Source organism: Electrona antarctica (assembly GCF_951216825.1).
Source record: "Electrona antarctica genome assembly, chromosome: 24".
Classification (NCBI taxonomy): Eukaryota; Metazoa; Chordata; class Actinopteri; order Myctophiformes; family Myctophidae; genus Electrona; species Electrona antarctica.
In genome coordinates this window covers 7,854,196-7,868,333 of record NC_136803.1, presented here as the reverse complement: position 1 = coordinate 7,868,333, position 14,138 = coordinate 7,854,196, and the positions used below count along the sequence as shown (strand labels likewise).

General features: G+C 45.7%; 2 protein-coding genes across 2 annotated transcripts in view; one reads left to right on the top strand and one right to left on the bottom strand.

The window, feature by feature from the left end:
- Positions 1-14,138, top strand: part of LOC306917668 (myosin light chain 3, skeletal muscle isoform-like) — a 407,220-nt gene that overhangs the window by 328,370 nt on the left and 64,712 nt on the right. The window lies entirely within an intron of this gene.
- On the bottom strand, positions 959-8,236 carry LOC306917112 (uncharacterized protein; the record flags this gene model as incomplete). Its single annotated transcript, XM_079495245.1, has 8 exons — positions 959-1,533; positions 2,027-2,076; positions 2,648-2,803; positions 2,883-3,056; positions 4,076-4,249; positions 6,492-6,595; positions 7,106-7,951; positions 8,162-8,236. 8 exons carry the CDS (start codon positions 8,234-8,236, stop codon positions 959-961), a joined length of 2,154 nt encoding a protein of 717 aa, XP_079351371.1.

Sequence of the window (14,138 nt, the reverse complement as noted above, 5' to 3'; positions counted from 1 at the left end):
TCAACAAATGAAAACTAGACTAAAATGTTAGGAAGGGACTAGTGGACAAGAGATCCAATACAAGTCATTTTACACTTGGTTGCATGCTGAAAATAGCAGATCTACAAGCTGACAATGCGTCGCATCGCGACTCGTTGTGAGCTTGTAGATCGGCTATTTTCAGCAAGTGTAAAAACAGTCATTACGACGGCATCAAGGCCCGCCAAAATACATTTTAAAACTAAAAAACTACAACTATAGACTAACACTAAAACATTCCAGCTGACTTAAAACTAAATGAAAACTATTCAACAGACTATATATGACTAAAACACAAATATGCTGCCAAAAACAACACACACACACACACACACACACACACACACACACACACACACACACACACACACACACACACACACACACACACACACACACACACACACACACACACACACACACACACACACACACACACACACACACACACACACACACACACACACACACACGCGCGCACAGCGGGTCTCAAAGTAAGGTCCAGGGACCTCCAGGGACCCCCGAGACGGTTCCAGGGGGTCCTAAGAGCATAATGATAAATAAATCTAACCAAAAATAACTTTAACCTAAATACATCACTATTCCAAATTAGCAGATCTACAAAATGGCAGATCTACAAGATCTACAAAATAGCAGATCTACAAGCTCACAATGCACCGTCATGTGACGCGTTGTGAGCTTGTAGATCTGCTATTGAAAACAAATCCTCACAAAGCCTCTCTGATGTCAGTGTGTCTCTGCTTGTCTTATTTATGATGACATCACAATGATGTCAGTCTGAGTCAATATGTCCAAATATGGAGTTCTATGATGTCACCACGAGTCAGTCATGTCCAAATATGGAGTTCTATGATGTCAGACTTAGCCGGTGTCAAAGGGTACACTATTAGGCGACAGTGGTAACCATGACAACATGGACTCACTCAAACATGTTGTCGAGTAACCATGTGTCTCTATGCTCACACAGAGACACAGAGGAGGAGTCAGTCAGAACATAGAACCCAGCGAACAGAGGTTTAGTGAAGGTGTTCTGGAAGGTGTACAGGTGAGTCAGAGTGTCCTCTAACACTCTGTAGAAGGACAGAGTCCCAGCGGGACGGTCCAGATACACTGCTACTCTGGTGGAGCCAGAGGAACGGATAGGAAGGAGAGTCATCTTACTATTGTGGCGGACAGAGTAACTGATGTCATCGTTATCATCACTGCAGACCAGACCCCAGGACTGTTTATACTCTCCAAGCTTACAGTCACCACCCCTTCCTTTCCTACCGATGTCTCTGTCAGTCACTCCTACCATAACCAGTCCACTGACCTCCATCTCACTGTAGGAGCATTCATCTAGACTCTCTAAACTCAGAACCTGAGGATAGTCAAACCTGTCAGGATGATCAGGATATGAATGATCCTGACCATCCCGTGTCACCTTCCTGTTGTCCTCAGACAGAGAGAGGAGACAGCTTGCTGTGTTTGTGTCCAGAGTGAGACGCTGGAAATCTGATGAGAAAACAACACAGTACACATTATAATATATCATTCACTGAAAGGCACGCACGCACACGGTCACACGCACGCACGCACACACACACACACACACACACGCACGCTCGCACACATGCACACTCGCACGCACGCACGCACACTCGCACACATACACGCACGCACGCACGCATGCACACTCGCACACACACGATATTTTTAACTTTAAGAGTTAAAAAAGCAGATTTACAAGCCCTCAGCACGCCACGCAGTCATGTGAGCTTGTAGATCTGCTATTTGACAGACAGACTGTTAAACAGACAGACAGGCTCACACACACACACACACACACACACACACACACACACACACACACACACACACACACACACACACACACACACACACACACACACACACACACACACACACACACACACACACACACACACACACAATATTTTTTCAGACAGACAGACAGACAGACAGACAGACAGACAGACAGACTCACGTGTTGTAAGGAGTTGAGGTTTAGTCCAGTGTTCTCCTCCATGATTCACACTGTAGGAAGTAGAACAACAATGAATCAAGTCAAAATCTCTGCTGCTTAATGTTTCACATCGGCCTGTTTAGTCCCACCAAAACACATTTTGTCATCATTCTCCCACAGACTCTGTCCAAACATCACACACCAATATCTCTATGGTCATGTGATCTCTCAAATTTGGATAGGATTGAGGAGTGTCTCGTTTTGAACAAAATGCAACACGCCACGCCACACGCCCTTCACCTCCCCGTCTCCTCCCCCTGCCCGCCAGGCACACCCTCCTCGGCAGCAATGCCTCGCAGGGACCGACACAGCGTGCCCCCTCCCCCTTCCCCTGACCCGGGACAACGTGCCCCCTCCCTGGACTTGGCACAGCGTGCCCCCTCCCTGGAGACGGCACAGCGTGCCCCCTCCCCCCTCCCTGAAGACGGCACAGCATTCCCCCTCCCCCCTCCCTGAAGACGGCACAGTGTTCCCCCTCCCCCGACTCACCACAGCGTGCCCCCTCCCTCGACACGGCACTGTGTGCCCCCTCCCTCGGTCGACTCACTGACCAACATGGACACAGTCCTATAGTCGACTCACTTGACAGTCTCCAGGGCAGCAGACAGCTTCTTCAGAGCAGACTCTCCTAAGTGGCTGAAGTTCAAGTCCAGCTGTTTCAGCTGGGAGGAGGGGTTGGAGGTCACAGCTGAAGCCAGAGAATAACAGCCTTCCTCTGTGACTCCACAGCCTGACAACCTGCAGAGAAATACACATTTAACAAAGTGCTGTTGATGTTCGAGTAGAGATCCACACAGAGAGAACACACATTCTTTACCCCAGGATCTGCAGTCCACACTGTGGACTCTTCAGTAACGCAGAGAGCTGGAGCAGTTGTGATTCCTGCAGGCAGATGAAACTGAGGTCCAATTCTCTCAGATGGAGAAGATTAGAGCTGAGAGCTGAGAGCAGAACTTCAAATCCTGTCTGTGTGATGGTACAGCCAGCAAGTCTGTAATTACACATGAAATATCTGGACTGAATATCAGAGTTTTGGAGTAAAGACCCCAAGAGATGGAAAGAGAAGGCAGGCCGGAATAATGTGAAGTAAATCATCTTAATCTGTGTGTGTGTGTGTGTGTGTGTGTGTGTGTGTGTGTGTGTGTGTGTGTGTGTGTGTGTGTGTGTGTGTGTGTGTGTGTGTGTGTGTGTGTGTGTGTGTCAGTGTTGTTTTTGGCAGCATATTTGTGTTTTAGTCATATATAGTCTGTTGAATAGTTTTCATTTAGTTTTAAGTCAGCTGGAATGTTTTAGTGTTAGTCTATAGTTTTAGTCGACTAAATCTACAGGTGATTTAGTCGACTAAAATGTATTTTGGCGGGCCTTGATGCCGTCGTAATGACTGTTTTTACACTTGCTGAAAATAGCCGATCTACAAGCTCACAACGAGTCGCGCTGCAACGCATTGTCAGCTTGTAGATCTGCTATTTTCAGCATGCAACCAAGTGTAAAATGACTTGTACTGGATCTCTTGTCCACTAGTCCCTTCCTAACATTTTAGTCTAGTTTTCATTTGTTGATGATATTGTCAGTATATTTAGTCTTAGTCATCATAGCTTAGTTTTAATTTAGTTTCCTTTTAGTTTTCGTCAGTGGAAGAAGGTATTTGACGAACATTTTTCGTCTTAGTTTTAGTCGACGACATCAACACTGGTGTGTGTGTGTGTGTGTGTGTGTGTGTGTGTGCGTGCGTGCATGTCAACATGACTCTACATACTGTAATCACTGTACCTCATTAGTTCACATATTGTAGTTACTGTACCGTAGCGTTGATAATGATAATTCCCTAGCAGCCATAGTGGATTACATATTGTAGTTACTGTGATGTGAGAGTGTGAACTAGACAACACAAACTCTCACCATATTATTATTCCAATCAATGTGGGATACCATGATGTCAACTTTATTCACACTCTTCTTAATATCAAACAATAAATAATAAAACAGAACTAATCAAAATAATAATCTGACCTCAGTATCTCCAGTTGACAGTTTGGACTCTTCAATGCAGCAGAGAGCAGGTCCATGGATGGATCCGTTATGGGATTATAACTGATGTCCAATTCTCTCAGATGTGAAGGATTAGAGCTGAGAGCTGAAGACACACTCTCATAGCCTGCCTTTTGGAGGTAACAGCCAACAAGTCTGTAAATGTAGATGATGTAAAATCAGTGATTATCAAGACAGATTAGATCAAGTTCATGTTCAAGGAAATTAACTATAAAGTGTATTGTAAATGTACAATCTAGTTGGTCAGATATTGACAGGTCATATAAGAACAGAGAACCAGAAAACATAAAAGTGAACGCCAGATTATCTGTATTAATACTACAATGTGCAACTTGTATGGATCTATGAATGTTATCTTATTTATTATTTTTACTTTGTTCTTCTTCTCCTACATATTGTGTCCAAATCTCAAATAAATTGTTAAGCATGTTTTATTGTCTGCCACAATGCAGGGATGCCCCCTAGTGGTGACCAAATAAAACGTCCTCTAGTACCACACCATTCAGTCACTTGTACAACTCTTTAATGTTTATCTCCACTATAGTGAGAGTTCTGGGACTAAATTAAAGTGTGGCTAAAGTACTTTGGTCCAGTTGGTGGACCTATATGTCTTTTAGACTCTATTTTACCTGCCTTTAATAGAACTAGCCTTTATTTGCACTATAGGCGTGTAACGGGATACTGCATTACGGTATTATCACAGTATAAACAGCCACGGTATTGATACAGTGAGATTTCACAGCTCACGGTAACAATAATTAATCTTAATCTATTAGACAACCAGGCGTTTTGTATGTGTCTATGGAGTTAACATTACTCTAATAGACCCCCAGGTGTTGTGTATGTGTCTATGGAGTTAACATTACTCTAATAGACCCCCAGGTGTTTTGTATGTGTCTATGGAGTTAACATTACTCTAATAGACCCCCAGGTGTTTTGTATGGAGTTAACATTACTCTAATAGACCCCCAGGTGTAATGTATGTGTCTATGGAGTTAACATTACTCTAATAGACCCCCAGGTGTTGTGTATGTGTCTATGGAGTTAACATTACTCTAATAGACCCCCAGGTGTTGTGTATGTGTCTATGGAGTTAACATTACTCTAATAGACCCCCAGGTGTTTTGTATGTGTCTATGGAGTTAACATTACTCTAATAGACCCCCAGGTGTTTTGTATGGAGTTAACATTACTCTAATAGACCCCCAGGTGTAATGTATGTGTCTATGGAGTTAACATTACTCTAATAGACCCCCAGGTGTTGTGTATGTGTCTATGGAGTTAATATTACTCTAATAGACCCCCAGGTGTTGTGTACGTGTCTATGGAGTTAACATTACTCTAATAGATCCCCAGGTGTTCTGTATGTGTCTATGGAGTTAACATTACTCTAATAGACCCCCAGGTGTTGTGAATGCGTCTATGGAGTTAACATTACTCTAATAGACCCCCAGGTGTGGTTAGAATATTGAAATAAGTCTTCCCTGTGTATTTTTGGTTTCATCCTGAAAGCTGAAAACCTTTGAGTCAAAAGGCCCAATCGAAATAACACCATTTTAGTGACCCACATTATCATACAACAACAGCTGTGGGCGTGGCTTTATGTTATGTTTCAGCTAAAATAGCAGATCTACAAGCTCATAGCGCGTGGCGTGCTACGAGCTCTGTCTTTAAGGAACTCTGTCTTTAAGGAATATCCATTTGACCAAGAGACACTTTGTAACTTTATGTTTTAAATTCTGTTAATTTTGAGGGTGCTAGCCCCTCCTATGTCCAGGTTTGAGGGTTTGTGTAAACACAAACATTGTGTAAACACAAACGTTGAAGACAAATTGTGATTGGCCGGAATGAGATGATGTATGATGATAAGAGCGCCCCTCACTTCACACAGGTGTGATTTTATAATTAATACAATAATAATAATCTATTATATGTTTTCCTGTTAGCTCCACTAGGGGGGGTTACAGAGCAGGAGGGGAAATGATACATTCATCTTTTCCCGGTGAATCTGTGTGAGACGTGATGTGTCTGCTGTGCCTGTAGCCATGAGGCTTTACAATGAACATTCATCACTGTAAAAGCCCTCAAAGACCTGAGGATGCGGCGCGTTGTGGTGGGCTTGTAGATCAGCTAAATTCACCCCGCGACACCGCCGTACGGACAAAGATACGGACAGACAGATAAAATAGATTCTGGGACAGTTACAGTTAAAGAAGTTAGTCAGGAGCCTGGAGTGGAAAATAACCCAACCATATCTATCCTTACTGACTGACAGCGATGAACCCGGTGTGTGTGTGTCTGTGTGTTTGTGTGTGTGTGTGTGTGTGTGTGTGTGTGTGTGTGTGTGTGCGTGCGTGCGTGCGTGCGTGCTACTAACCTTGCTTTTTTGAAGATCCTCACAGCTGGGATGAGTCTCCATTGCCCGTCAATGTCTGCGTTGTATGTGTGCAGGTCAAACTCTTCCAGAACCTCCTCTGACATCTGCAGCATGGAGGCCAGAGCTGAACACTGGGTCTCAGAGAGTTTCTTCCCTGAGCTGCTCTCTGACTCCAGGTACTGTTGGATCCCTTGACTTAATGATGGGTCGTTCATCTCCATCAGACATTGGAAGATGTTGATGCATCTGTCAGGAGAGAAGTCGTCATCATTCATCTCCTTCAGGTTGTTGATGGCTCTCTGGATCTCCTCTGGACTGTTCTTTGTCTGACCCAGCAGGCCTCCTAACAGACTCTGGTTGGACTCCAGTGAGAGGCCATGAAGGAAGCGGACAAAGAGGTCCAGGTGGCCACTTTCACTCTTCAGGGATTTTTCCATGGCTCTCTGCAGGAAGTCATCCAGGGTCATTTCTTCTCCTCCTCCTCCCAGGAATGTCTTCAGGACCTCCATGTTCTTCTGTGTGAAACAGTGGAACAGGTAGACTGCAGCCAGGAACTCCTGGATGCTCAGGTGAACAAAGCAATAGACTGTTTTGTGGTAAGAAGCACCGTCTACTCTGAAGAATGCTGTGCACATGCCTGACTTTAGCACGACCTTGTTCACATCAAGACCACAGGCTTCCAGGTCTTTCTGGTAGAACAGGATCTGTTCGTTGATCAGTTGGTTAAATGCCAACTCGCCCAGCTTCAGAATGAACGGTCCTTCTGCCTTCATGAGCTTCTCTTTTCTCTTTTTCGTCGTCTTATCTGATTTACCAATCTTCTTCTCCATCTGCTTCGTCAGAGTCGTCAGGAACTCACAGTACAACTGAACCAGGGTCTCAGGGAGCTTCTCTTTCATGTCTCTGTGCTGCACAACAAAAGCAAGGATCCAACAGAAGACTGGGATTTCACACATGGTGGAGAGGATCTTGGATTTCTTGATGTGTGACGTGATTAAGCTGGTCATCGAGTTGGCCTTGTTCTCATCATTGAAGATCTTCATGAACCTCTTCTTGAAGTACTCCTTCTTCTGGTCATCTGTGATGAACCCTCTTATTTCTGTCATCCTGTCAACAAGGTCCTCAGGGATCTGATCGACTGCTGCAGGCCGTGAGGTGAGCCAGATGCGAGCGGAGGGAAGCAGTTCACCCTTGATCAGGTTTACAATCAGCTCCTCGACCGGCAGGGATTCCTCAACATTCGTGATGATGGAATCTTTCTCGAAATCCAACAGAATCCTCTTTTCATCGAGCCCATCAATCATGAACATGACTTTGCAGGGACATGTGTTGTAGTCGTTTGACTCTTGCACTATGCTGAAGATGTCATTCAGAGCTTCTTCCTTAATGCATCTGGTTTCCTTGACACATTCGTGAAGTAGCTTCGCCAGAGAAAAGCTTTTTCCCTCGAGAAGATTTAACTGGCGGAACGTCAATGGGAACACGAGATGGGGGTCTCGGGGGAAACGGCCCATGGTCCAGTCGTGAATAAATTTGTGTAAGAGGAAGGATTTTCCAATTCCTGCGACACCAACAGTGAGCACTGCTCTTTCATTTATTCCAGAATTATACAATTCCCAGAGTTGGATTGGTTCGTCCAGTCCTGCCCTGTTCATCTCCATCTGTCTGACCTCATGATACCTGTGCATGCCTATGAAGCTGGTGTTTATGTTGTAGATCGGGACACAGACGTCGTCAAACTTCATCTTGGACTCATTGTCCAATTTTACACATAGATATGTTTTTTTCATCTTGTTCTGAAACATGCGTTCGTAGCCTGCTATTTTCACCAACACATCTGTAATGAACAAAGCAATTCTTAAACAGCTTCAGGAGAAAGAGATCTGCCAGATCAAGCCCTACAACACAATATAACATTTACCATTTCAATCTTTCTTTTTACTAAAACGTCTGGCAGAATTAACTATGGACCTTCTGATTCCCAGAAGGCCTCTCTACCATTCAGATATGTCTGCCCCTGTTTCTGTATTCACGCACGCACGCACGCACGCACTCACGCACACACACACACACACACACGCATACACACACCCCTTTGAAATGGACCATGCTTCCAAGGCCTTTCTGCTGTGATAAGACACTTATTGTCAGCTCACCTTCAGCAGAGGCAGAGGCAGCTTCTGCTTTGGGTTGTGATGGAGGAGAAGACTGAGTGGACCTGCTGTGGAATGAAAAACATGTTATACTGACTATGTATTCATCTATCAATGTCGTCAGCCTGTGCGCCTAAAGATGTCTAGTTACGCGGCTGGTGCTACACGTAATGCTAGCATCAGAGCGAATGCTACATGTAACGTTAGCATCAGAGTGCATGCTATATGTAACGTTAGCATCACAACGCATGCTACATGTAACGTTAGCATCAGAGCGCATGCTACATGTAACGTTAGCATCAGAGCGCATGCTACATGTAACGTTAGCATCACAATGACAAACTAAAACCCTGTCATGATTATGAACATCCTGGCTAAACATAACACTGCTATTTTAAAAGGATCTCTGGCTAATAAGACGTATACGCCTTAAACATTATACTTTCCCTCTATAACTAACTAGGGATCCTTTTAAGAATTAGGAACACATTAGAATCAATGTGTGACTGAGCATAGTGAGTGTACATTATCTTGTACTGATGTCATTATCTTAATACATTATCTTGTATTATCTTACAGAACATAATAGAAAATTAATTTAAATCACAATTACTTACAGATCTTCTAGAAGACACGTCTCCTGTGTCTCAAGACATTGGTAGAAAATGTCTTTAGACTTTCTGTTGTTCAGGATTTTATAGAGTGCCCTCATCTTCTCCTCATTGGTGGACTTGGACCTCACATTATTGTAGTCCTCTGGGGTGATGATCGTCTTCTCAAGGAGCAGATCCAGGATGGGATTCACCCTGGTCACTCTCTGAATGAGCTCTGTCCGGTGTTGGTCAACAAAGTGACCCTCTGAAGATAAGTGGAATGAACATTTGTTGGTTGTTGTTGTTGTTGTTGGTGAAACTGTTAGTATTTCCCTCCACACCAAATCTCTTCTTCCCTCTAAGACCCCCTTTACACGAGAACGGTGTTCATAGAAAACAGCAGGAAAACGTATCGCTTGCTGGGGTCCGTTTAGACGAGAATGGCGTTTTCAAAACACAACAAAGTGAAACCACCTTCCAGAGTGGAAGTCTTTGAAAACGCCGTTTCCTCCCGTCTCCGTGTAAACGGGCAAAACAATGAATCGGCAAAACTTGTGCCCTCATCATGGCTCACGTGGGTTCTCAACGCATGTGTTTATTACATCGATGCAGAGCCGTCGACCATATTTGGAGTTCCTAGAGTGAGCAAGCGCTCCCTCGCCCGCTCATCCTACATCATCCCTGTAGGGGATCGGGGAGCAGTAGTGGGCCCCAGAGGTGAGGTGCGCAGGCCCACCGGTGTGTGGACACGCCCTGGCGCCTTGCCAACCACTGTCCCAGCTATGGGTAAATACCATGGGCAGGTGAGGCTCATAGCCATGGTCGGCAACCCACCTAGGAGAAGGACACTCTGAACTAAAACCAGGACTGTGAGGAGTTTCACCCCACAGTCCTTAATCAGCATAGTGAAGCCATCCTAGACTTCCAGCGGCGGGAGTCAGCAGGAACATCGCAGTGGACGGTGGTGCTGGTCCTCCTCCCGGAGGACATCATGCCGATGACGACAGGACCTTAAAGGGGAGGGGGGGGGGGCTGTCCAATCACAGCACCCCGTCCAATGCACTCATGCGCTGTCGGAGAGCATTTATAATGGGGACCTTCAACGCATGCACAGTGAGAGAAGAAGCTACATTGGAGGAACTAGCACACTGTGTCAAGGCAAGGGGAGTGGAGATCCTGGGGATCCAGGAACACAGAAGAGTGCACACTGATGACCGGATCGTTTACCGCAGAGTGGAGAGATGCACGTTCATCACTGTGGCGAAAGAGGCCCAGGCTGCAACAGGGGGCGTAGGGCTACTGCTGGGTTCTCTGAAACGAGGCCCAGGCTGTTCTCTGGCGCGTAAGGCTCTCCGTCGGGTTTACCATCACACTGATAGGATCCTCATCGCAGAGTTCTCATCCAGTAACAACTGTCATAGTCGTGTACTCACCCACCAACGTGGCACCATCTGAGGAGGTGGAGAAGTTCTACGAGGACCTCACAACAGCGGTCCGTAGACTAATGCATGTCAAACTGGGGGTCCTTGAAATTAAACGGGTTGAAAATCACTGCTAGAGACATACAAATCTTATTTTATTGGGATCCCGGGCATATCTTTTCAAATGGGGGTCCGCGGGCTAATTAGTGTCAATTTGGGGGTCCTTGACATGAAAAGGTTTGGGAACCACTGGTATAATGGATGTCTTATAGCCCTTCCACCCAAAATCACTGCCAGCCGCCACTGTGTCCCACAACCACTTCCTGGCAATCCTAAAACGCAAGGATTGGACCAGAGGACGCTCCCTTCCCTTACCACGACTCCACCAACCGCAATGGCGCATACCTCACTGCCCTTCTCATGGAACACCAGCTACTGGCAGCGAAGTTCCGGAAAAGAACAGGCAAGACGTGGACCTTCCAAGACCAAGCCTCAGGTGTGCGAAGACAATTAGACTACATACTGGTGAGGCGAAAGTGGAGGAACTCCATCCTGAACGCTGAGCCATACAGCACGTTCAGCTCTGTGGGCTTTGTTCACCGTGTGGTCTCCATGAGGGTTCGACTGAGTCTCAGGGTCCCCAAGCCAAGCCTGGTATGACTGGAAGGCACTCTGGCCTGCAAACCAGGTATACGGAGGAGGTTATGAGCCGCCTTCAGCCGCTGGACGAAGGAGCAGAGCCTAGCATTGAATACAGGCGATTTGTTGTCGCCACAAAGAGGCAACAAGGATGTGGATGCGGTCCAAACACCCGGAGGTCGCAGCGGCACGGGGCAGGGTGGAAGAAACACGCCTTGGCTTTGCACGTGAGCCTACTGTGGAGAGACGTGGGATACTGAATGAGGCCAAGCAGCTTCTCTTGCAACCTTGCCCTGCTAGGAAACAAGCTGCCTGACATGCGGTCTCTCTCCAACATCATCCCGGTGCCTAAATCTGGAGACCTCTCGAAGCCAGACAACTACCGAGACATCAGCCTGACCTGTATCGTCTTCAACCGGATGATCCTGAACCGGATACGGCATGCCATCGACCCTCACCTGAGGGAGAACCAAAACGGCTTTCGAGAGAAGAGAACCACACCCAGATCCTGGCTCTGAGGAGACTGATCGAGGAGGTGAAGAAGAACAACCTGACGGCCGTATTGTGCTTTATTAATTTCAAAAAGGCTGGCTGGGGTAATGCAAGGAGACACTCTAGCCCCCTTCCTCTTTGTCATCGTCCTGGACTACGCGCTCCGGAAGGCCATCAGTGGACGAGAGCAGGATCTGGACTACGCACTCAGGAAGGCCATCAATGGATGAGAGCAGGATCTGGACTACGCACTCAGGAAGGCCATCAATGGATGAGAGCAGGATCCTGGCCTTACTCTTACACCAAGGAGGTCAAGAAGACACCCTGCAGTAGTCCTGACAGACCTAGACTACGCGGATGACATCAGCCTGCTCTCTGACCACATGGAGAAAGCACAGGAGCTCTTGAGCAGAGTGGAGTCTGAGTGTGCCAAGGTTGGCCTTTGGCTGAATGCCAAGAAAACTGAGGTGATCACCTATAAGATCCAAACGGAACATCCACCTCTCACAACAACAGGAGGCACTGCTCTGAAGGAAGTCAATGACTTCAAGTACCTGGGCTCATGGGTCAACTCAACAGAGCAAGATCTAAAAAGGCACTTGCATGGAGGGCCCTGAATGGCATGGCCAGTGTATGGAACTCCAACCTCCCCCGACAAATCAAACTCAGCTTCTTCTATGCGACAGTAGAATCTGTTCTCCTATATGGCAGTGAATGCTGGACCCTGAAGCCAACCCTGCAGAAGGCTCTAGACGGGTGCTACACCAGAATGTTACGTGTAGTGCTCAACATCAGCAAGAGTACACATGTTACCAACGAGAATCTGTATGCCGGAATATTCAGGGTGAGCGACAAAATATCAGCCAGGAGAATGAGACTCGTAGGACACTGCCAGAGGCACCAAGAGCTGCCAGCCAGCAGACTGGTGCTGTGGGAACCAACACCGGTCACCGGGGACGTCCCATACTAACATATGTGGATGTACTCAAGAACGACGCAGGAGTGCAAAGCACCAACGAGCTGGCCGGATGTATGGAGAACCAGGATGACTGGAGCCGACGATGGAGGGCTCGTCTGAGGACGACCTAGAGAGATTAAATGGTCGCTTTCGTGTAAAGGGTCGATACAAAATGAAAACGCAACGGCACTATACCGTTTTCTCTGGCGGCCGTTCTCGTGTAAAGGTGGTCTAAAACCTAATTTATGGTTGGAGGGACAAGTGTCCAACAACACATCACACCATCAAAGTTTTGTCAGCTGTTTGTCAGCTGTGTATGTTTTTACCAATGCACCACAATTTCCCAAACAGCTAAATTAACTACTTCTATTCAATCAATTATGAACCCAGATATGTCTGCCCCTGTTTCTGTATTCACTCTCACACACACACACACACACACACACACACACACACACACACACACACACACACACACACACACACACACACACACACACACACACACACACACACACACACACACACACACACACAGCTCACCTTCAGCGGCTCCTACCCTTGTAGATGTTGAACTTGACATTGGTGGGTCAGCGCCTGTAGCTCCATGCCAGAAAAGACAAAAGACTTGTATAAGAAACACAGTGTGTGTGTGTGTGTGTGTGTGTGTGTGTGTGTGTGTGCGCGTGTGTGCGTGCGTGCGTGCGTGCGATAACTGCTTTTTTAAGAACAATAGTTGTGTCAGACCGGCTTGTGCTCGTGTGTGCGTGCATGCATGTTGGGACAGGATTATATCTATTGATAGTGTCATCTACAGACGAGTTGAATCATAGAGTCAATAATCAGTGTATAAGACATTCATAGAGTCAATAATCAGTTGATAAGACATTCATAGAGTCAATAATCAGTTGATAAGACATTCATATAGTCATTAATCAGTGTATAAGACATGCATAGAGTCATTAATCAGTTGATAAGACATTCATAGAGTCATTAATCAGTTGATAAGACATTCATAGAGTCATTAATCAGTGTATAAGACATTCATAGAGTCAATAATCAGTGTATAAGACATTCATATAGTCATTAATCAGTGTATAATACATTCATAGAGTCAATAATCAGTTGATAAGACATTCATAGAGTCATTAATCAGTTGATAAGACATTCATAGAGTCAATAAGCAGTTGATAAGACATTCATAGAGTCATTAATCAGTTGATAAGACATTCATAGAGTCAATAATCAGTTGATAAGACATTCATAGAGTCAATAATCAGTTGATAAGACATTCATAGAGTCAATAATCAGTTGATAAGACATTCATAGAGTCAATAATCAGTGTATAAGACATTCATAGAGTCAATAATCAGTTGATAAGACATTCATAG